The sequence below is a fragment of the Ochotona curzoniae genome, unplaced genomic scaffold (assembly GCF_017591425.1).
Source record: "Ochotona curzoniae isolate NIBS_2020 unplaced genomic scaffold, NIBS_Ocur_1.0 contig_3350, whole genome shotgun sequence".
NCBI classification, from domain to species: Eukaryota; Metazoa; Chordata; class Mammalia; order Lagomorpha; family Ochotonidae; genus Ochotona; species Ochotona curzoniae.
The window spans coordinates 431316-438815 of NW_024465827.1; the positions used below are offsets into that span (position 1 = coordinate 431316).

General features: G+C 52.5%; 1 protein-coding gene across 3 annotated transcripts; it reads left to right on the forward strand.

The window, feature by feature from the left end:
* Nucleotides 1-3312: 3312 nt before the first annotated feature.
* On the forward strand, nt 3313-7207 carry LOC121156307 (class I histocompatibility antigen, Gogo-B*0102 alpha chain-like). 3 transcript variants are annotated; one of them, XM_040979924.1, is made up of 5 exons: nt 3313-3387; nt 3643-3882; nt 4109-4381; nt 5013-5288; nt 5376-5984. In XM_040979924.1, the coding sequence occupies exons 1-5, from the start codon at nt 3315-3317 to the stop codon at nt 5645-5647; spliced, it is 1134 nt and encodes a 377-aa protein (XP_040835858.1). In that variant the 5' UTR covers nt 3313-3314; the 3' UTR covers nt 5648-5984. The 3 variants fall into 3 exon arrangements, with proteins under 3 accessions (XP_040835858.1, XP_040835857.1, XP_040835859.1); XM_040979925.1 differs by lacking the exon at nt 3313-3387 and adding an exon at nt 6774-7207 and having other exon boundaries at nt 3446-3882; nt 5376-5486; XM_040979923.1 differs by lacking the exon at nt 3313-3387 and having other exon boundaries at nt 3443-3882; nt 5376-5985.
* The last annotated feature ends 293 nt before the right edge of the window (nt 7208-7500 follow it).

The following is a 7500-nucleotide window of genomic DNA, read 5'->3' on the forward strand; positions in this document are numbered from 1 at the left end:
TTGGAAGCCAAGTGGTTAAGGCTCCAGGCCAGATGGCACCCCACCAGCAGACCAGACTGAGGAGCCCATTTGTTCATCAGCATGGGGGCTGTGGGTTGCTCAGGAAAGGGGCATGAGGATGTATGGGAGGGGAACCGCTTAGGGAGTACATTACAGGTGAGGAATAAATTCTGGGGTAATTCCATCAACCAGGCTTGCCTATACTTGCAGTTAAGCCAGAAGGCTGAGACTGAGAAGTTTGGAGGAGGGAAACTGGAGGACCTTTCTGGATCAACACAATAAATGCATCTGCCCACGTGGGAGATCTGAGCTGGGCTAAAAAACACTGACCACTGCCAACTACTAGTGCTCATGAATCTAGCATGGGGTGGGGGTGGGGGTTCTACCTGGCAGGGCTAGAACACAGTACCCACCAGTGAGTGTTGGAACAGGAAATGGGTCACATTAGACTGGGTCATGACACTAACCAGCATGTGGGAGAACAGGGCCAGGGACAGATTCTTCGGCGAATGTGTGAGCTCAGCCCTGTAGGACTGCAATACCTGCCAGTTTGCTCAAGAGCTGGAGGTGGTGATGGGTTAAACTAGCATGACCACAAAACTCACCAATACTCCTTGGAACTGGGATTGGGAACAGCCTGGGCTGGTCCAGGCTACAGCACCTACAGGTGTACAAGAATTGGGTGTGGTGCAGGCCAGACCATAACATCCACCAGCACACACAAAGGCCAGTTTGAGAGGCAGATTATGTTGGGTAAGGATTTAGCACCCACTGGCATGCATGTGGTCTGGTTCTTGGAGTGGGTCTGCAGAGGAACCCCTAGTGGCTGTTATTGGTGAACAAGTGAGTTAGGACTGGATGTTGGTCAGGCCAGGCAAGCAGCTTCATTGGTCAGATAGTGTGTGTTTTGGTTGGTCTTGGGGATTGGGCAGTGGGTAGACTGACAGGCTTGACCACACCGTAGCACATTGGCACGCACAGGAGCCAAGATGGGGTGCTGGCCATGCCAAGCTAGGCTAGGCTATCATACCTACTGGTTTGCATGAAAACCAGGGAGGAGGGCAGGCTGGGCAGGGCTACATTGCAGAACCCACCTGTGAGAGTTGGAACTGAGGGCAGTTTGGGCCAGGCCAGGATGCAGCACCTGATGGCAAAGGCTAAAACAAGAGATTCATTATGCCATTCATTATTCAGTTGCTACGTTGGAGCAACAACCAGCATGTATAAGATCTGTGGTGAGGAGTGGACCTGGTTGGGAGCTAAAGGGATAACCCAGCTGGGCTGTTACTCCCACTGGTGAGTGTGAGAGCTGGAATGGAGGTGGCAAACTCAGTTGGATAAATTGGGCTATAGCATCCCTTGGCATCGGTGTGAACTGGGCCTGGGATATACCAGACAAGGCTAGGCTCCAGTACCCACTGACACTCATGAGAGCCATACTGGGTGTAGGACGGGCTAGCTAAGTGTCAGCACCCACTGAATCATGTGAGAGCCAGCTTCGAGGTTAGGCCAGGCAGAGGTGGGTTATGGCACTCACTGGAAAGAGCTAGAATGGGTTTGGGTCAATTCAGTAAGGCCACTTTACCTACCGATGAACAGGAGGTCGGCCAAGTCAGGCTAGACAAAACACTCACTGGTATGTGCAAAATCTGCCACTGGCAGTTGGCTTGAGAGAAGAGCTTGGGAAACTCTTCAGTCTAGATACAGTCCTTACTGGTGATTACAAGAACTGAGCCTTGGAGCAGCTCAGAATGGGCTAGGTTATAGTATCTACCAAGTGCTGTAACTGTGGGTCAAGTCTGGAGGTGCAGGCTGGATTGGGCCAGCTCATAGCACCCATTGGCAGATATCAGAACCAGGACAAGATGCAGGATAGGCCAAATTGGGCTACAATATCAGCCAGTTCACATTAGGGCCAGGTCTAGGGCCTGGCTGGGTTGGGCTAGGCTGTAACACCTGCCAGCATGAACTGGAACTAGGGGCAGGCTGGGACAAGCCAGGTTGCAACACGTGCTGGCAAATGTTGAGCTGAGGTAGGCCATGCCTTTCTGGGCCACAGTATCACCAGCCTATGTGAGACCTGAGTTTGGGGGAGTGTGGCTGGTGAGCTCAGTAGGGGAGCTGCAGGGGCTCTCCTACTGAGACACCGCTCTAGCTGGTGTGCATGGGAGCTAGGACTTGATGCTGACAAAGATGGGCAGAGCTACAAAACCTGTTTGTCTGTTGTAAGTTGGGTCAGGAGGAGAGACAGCTAGGTCTAGGAGACTGCATCCACTGGTGCATGCATGAGCCAGAGTAGGTGCAGGTTGTTCGGGTTTTGCCACTGCATCAGCTAGGTCTGAGGCAAAGCCCTGTCAGGCTGGACCACTGTATCACCTGTAAAGTGCATATCCAGGGCTGGGGGTGGGTCTTTTAGGGAAACCTGACACCACTTTGATGGGCTGCCACTCCTATTGGTGAACATGAGAACCAGGTCTGGGGGACTCATCCTGCTGGACAGGAGATAGCACCCACATGGGAAACCCAAATGTAGCTCCTGGCTCCTGACTTTGGCTTGGCCCAACCCTAGCTGATGGGGAGTGAACCAGTGGAGGGGAGATCTCTTTCTCTGTGTATGTCTCTCTCTCTCTATATATATATATCTTCTCTCTCTATATATAATTCTCTCTCTTTCTCTCTCTCTATATATCCTTAGCTCTGTATCTCTTCCTGTCAAAATAAAAATAAAATAAAAATTTAAAAATAAACTCATCTGTCCTACATTCTTTAGTTTGGAAAGTTCAAAATTCACACTAGAATGTTATCGTATACCACTGTTAATATGTTTTTTAAAAGAGGTTTATTTTTAGTCGCTAAACTGCTGCACTGGAATCAATATTAATATTCTTGTTAAGTAACTTAGAGAGGCCCTAATTTGCTATAAGTATTGATAAGCATAGCTTCCAGAAAGATTTCCTTTGAGGGCTTCATTCATTGCTAAGAGCTATGAGGAAATTCTGAAACCTAAACATTTGAGAATTGCTGACTTACTCTCAGGGCCAGGAAAGAGCGCCTGGCGCATCGCAGCGACCCTGGCAATCTGCGGTCCGGACCTCGGAGCCTAGAAAGCAGAGCAGGGGAAGTGCCAACCCTCTCCCCTCCCCCCGAGTTTCACTTCCCCCCTCTCAATCTGTACCGGGTCTTTCTGCCTGGAGACTGGCGACGCATACTCAGCTTGCACCCATTGGGCGTGAGGTTTCCGAAGGAACCAATCAGTGCCGATCGATCGGGGGTTATAAAATGTGCACCGAGGCGGGAACTCTCAGATTCCTAGAATGGTAGTCCTGGTGGTCCAGATCTTCCTCCTGCTTTTCTCTAGCAGCCCGACAACACCTGAGACCGCGGCGGGTGGGTGCGGGGCGGGGAGGGGGTCGGGCTCTGTGGGGCAGGAGCGAAGGGAGCGCACGCTGCGCCCTGAGAGCCCCCAGCTAGCGACCCCCTTTAGGGTGGGGATCCTTGCCGCCCCATCCCCTCCTCATCCTCTAACCCACTCCCACATGCCGCCCCTTTCCCTGTCAGAGGCTTCTAGCTCTCGCCTCCCTTCTCGCTCAGGTTCGGCTCCGGGCCGAGGTCAGCCCGGGTCTCCGCCTCAATCTCCCCCAGGCTCGCACTCCCTGATGTATTTCATCACCGCCATGTCCCGGCCCGGCCTCGGGGAGCCCCGCTTCTTCACCGTGGGCTACCTGGACGACACGCAGTTCGCGCGCTTCGACAGCAACGCCACAAACCCGAGCGTACAGCAGGTGAAGCCGAAGTACTGGGACCCACTGGCCAACGACATAAAGGGAATCTACAGCGCGAACCTGAAGTACCTGCTGGACCATTTCAACCATAGTGAGGCCGGTGAGTCACAGGTCCCGAGCTCGGGCGCGACCCCTCCTCATTGCCGCTTGAGCCAGATGGAATCGCCCTCACGCCTCCCCGCTGCACCCTGTGGGAGGCATCCTTCCCCTGGACCCAGGAAAAGTGACTCGGGCTTAGGTTCTCAAGTTTGGTCAAGAAGGGTGCTGCTGATCAGTCACCGCCCTCTGTCGGGTGTGGAGGTGTGACTGAGCACGGCTGGGGGCAGGGTCTCACACCTACCAGGTAATGTATGGCTGCGAAGTGGGACCGAATGGGCGCTTCCTCCACGGACACTGGCAGATTGGCTACGATGGTGCTGACCTCATCTCCCTCAACGAGAACCTGAGCTCCTGGACCGCGGCCAATGCAGAGGAGGCTCAGATCACCAAGCGCAAATGGGAGGCTGCACGTGTGCCTGAGCCTTACAAAGCCTACCTGCAGGGGAAGTGTGTGGACAATCTGAACAAGTTCCTGAAGAACGGCACGGCGAAGCACCGATGTGAGTGGGGGCACCTCCTTCATCTCCTGTATTCACCCCCAACACACATACCCCCTCCACAGAGAGGGGAGGAAAACGGGAGCCAGTGCCGGAAGAACACCACTCTTGCCTTGACCGGAAATGTCCACATCCTGTGCCAGAGAGCCATTCTGAGTGCCCCTCCTTCTCATGGGCCTGTGCCCCACGTTTCTCAGGACAGTCATGCGACTCAGACTCTTCAGAGTCCGAAGAGAAAACAGTACTGAAACTGTTGGGAGTTCCCTTGGACCCCCGACAGCAGGCTTGGCGTCATAAGGCCAAGTTCTCTCACGGTTTTTCTTTTGCCTTCAAAGAGTGGCGATCTGAACCCATCTTGTCCTGGTCTCAGCTTCCAATTGGGCCACCTTCCCTCCCCCGCCAAACAGTATTTTCCCACCAGCCTTATCCCTCCCAAACAGTCTCTCTCAGCGATCTGGAACCTCTTACACTGACTGCTGCTTCTTGAACTTTTCAAGAACTAACAGATAATCCCGGATCTTAGAGACCAGGTTGCTGTCTGTGTTTTACATCTCCCCCCTCCCCAGTCAATCACCATATCCATAATCCAGAGGGCCACACGAGCCCCATTGGAGTTTCTTATTCTTCCTTTCAGCCCCTCCCACAGCTCATGTGACCCACCACCCAGTCTCTGACCAGAAGGCCACCCTGAGGTGCTGGGCCCTCGGCTTCTACCCCAAGGACATCACACTCACCTGGCACCGAGATGGGGAGGACCTGACCCAGGACACAGACCTGATAGAGACCAGACCTGCAGGGGATGGAACCTTCCAGAAGTGGGCAGCTGTGCTGGTGCCTGCTGGAGAGGAGCAGAGATACACATGCCACGTGGAGCATGAGGGACTGCCTGAGCCCCTCACCCTGAGATGGGGTAAGGAGGGCAGAGTGGACAGAGCCTTCAGCAGGGTCAGGGCTAAGCCCTGTGGTCAGAGCCCCTTATTGTCCCTTCCCCTCTCAGAGCCTCTTTGGCCCACTGTGCTCATGTGGGGAGTCATCATTGCAGTCCTCCTGGCAGCTGTGCTCATTGGAGCTGGGGTCACTGCTGTGATGATGAAGAGGAAGCGCTCAGGTAGGGCAGGGGTAAGGGGTAAAGGGTGGCTACACATTTTCTTTTCCCACTGGAGAGTTTTAAGCCCCAGGTGGAGATTTGCTGGTCTCTTGCCTTGTCGCTATGAGGTACTATCCACACACATGTGCCTACCCAGTGTGGGCCCCATGTTTGATCACTAACTCTAGAGCACATGGCCAGGAGGGACTGGCATGGCAGGCTGGTGATTCTGATGATAGAGACCTGGATCCCAGCAGCCAGGCGAGAGGAGGGCCCTGCCCAAGGACAGATCTCCAGGAGGCACTTGGTCCTCTTTCCACACATCTCCTTTCCTCATGTGTCCTTGAGTCTCCAGTCAGAGTTCTGGAAACTTCCCTTGGGTCCAGGTCTAGAGGGTTTGTCTAGAAAAGCAGTTGGGAACATGGTCTTGCCCTGTCAAGGCAACACAGGTAGGACCTGAAATTCAATACGCCGAGGCACGGTATGGTAGCCTAGTGGCTAAAGGCCTCCCCTTGCATGCGCCAGGATCCCTTGTGGCACTGGTTCACATCCCAACTGTTCCGCTTCCCATCCAGCTACCTGCTTGTGGCCTGGGAAAGCAGTTGAGGATGGCAAAGAGCCTTGAGACTGTGACCCCCATGGAATACCTGGAAGGAGCTCCTGGCTCCTGGCTTCAGGTTGATTCAGCACCAACCATTGTGGCCACTTGAGGAGTGGATAGGCAAATGGAAGATCTTTGCTCTCTTTCTCTCCTCTCTGTAAATTTGACGTTACAATAAAAAGTAATAATAACATTAATTTAAAAAGTTAAATTTAATACACATATAATGGGCTATTTATTTATTTGTTTATTTATGAAAAACAGATTTTCAGAGAGAAGGAGATATAGAGAGAAAGATCTTCCACCTCTTGATTCACTCCGCAGATGGCTGAAATGGCCAGATCTGATCTGATCTGAAACCAGGAGCCTAAGTTTCTTATATGTCTTTCATGTGGGTGGAGGGTCTTGATGGTCCACATCCTCCACTGCTTTCCCATGCTACAGGTAGGGAGCTGGATGAGAAGTGGAGCAGCCAGGACACAAACCAGTACCCATATTGGATCTGGTGCGTGCAAGTAGAGAATTTAGCCATTGAGCCATTGTGTTGTGTCCAGGAGGACTGTTTTTGCATAGATACTTTTTTGTGGCTTGTGAATAACATTACAAATATCTAAATGGCTCTTGGTGGAGGGAAGATTTCCCATCCCTGCTCTCAGATACCATCATCTTGCCTTCTGTCTCACCTCTCACAGAGCATATTCTCACAGGTGAATGCAGAAGGGTCTGTGCTCAGGCTTCAGGTAAGGATGGCAGAGGTGGGGTTTCCTGAGACACAGTGACAGTGTGGGTGGAAGTCCATGAGGATGGCCGTCTACCCATCCTGTATGTCCTGTCACCTCTGACCAGGGCCTGATTTAGTCTACCCAGACAGCAATAGTGCCAGGACTCAAGTCTCTCATGGCTTCTGGAGGGCTTGAAGTGAGCAAGGGGATAAGACAGAGGGGAACCTGTCTGGGCTACACAGATTTGCTGAATCTGGTCATAACCCCTGAGTATCAAGACCTCTCCCCATACTGACCTGTGCTCTTTTCCCTCACTGATGTTCCTGATGCAAAGGCTGCTGTATCTCCACACTTGTCTTTATTTATTTGTTTATTTTTTAAGGATTTATTTATTTTTATTGGAAAGGTGGACATACAGAGAGGAGAGACAGAGAGGAAGATCTTCCGTCTAACGGCACCGCAACGGCTGAAGCTGAGCCAATCCAAAGCCTGGAGCTCTTCCAGATCTCCCATGAGAGTGCAGGATCCCAAGGACTTGGGCTGTCCTCAACTGCTGTCCCAGGCCACGAGCAGGGAGCTGAATGACAGGCATGGCTGCCGGAATTAGAACTGGTGACCATATGGGATTCCGGTGCATGCAAGGCGAGGACTTTAACCACTACGCTATCACGCCGGGCCCCACACTTGTCTTTAGAAGATTCATTTATTTATT

Bases quoted from the DNA above. Each gene is read 5' to 3' on its own strand.
- LOC121156307 (XM_040979923.1), top strand. From the start codon at position 3,537: ATGCCGCCCCTTTCCCTGTCAGAGGCTTCTAGCTCTCGCCTCCCTTCT. The intron at 4,382-5,012 runs GTGAGTGGGGGC...TCTTCCTTTCAG, and splicing joins CGGCACGGCGAAGCACCGAT to CCCCTCCCACAGCTCATGTG. The intron at 5,289-5,375 runs GTAAGGAGGGCA...TTCCCCTCTCAG, and splicing joins GCCCCTCACCCTGAGATGGG to AGCCTCTTTGGCCCACTGTG.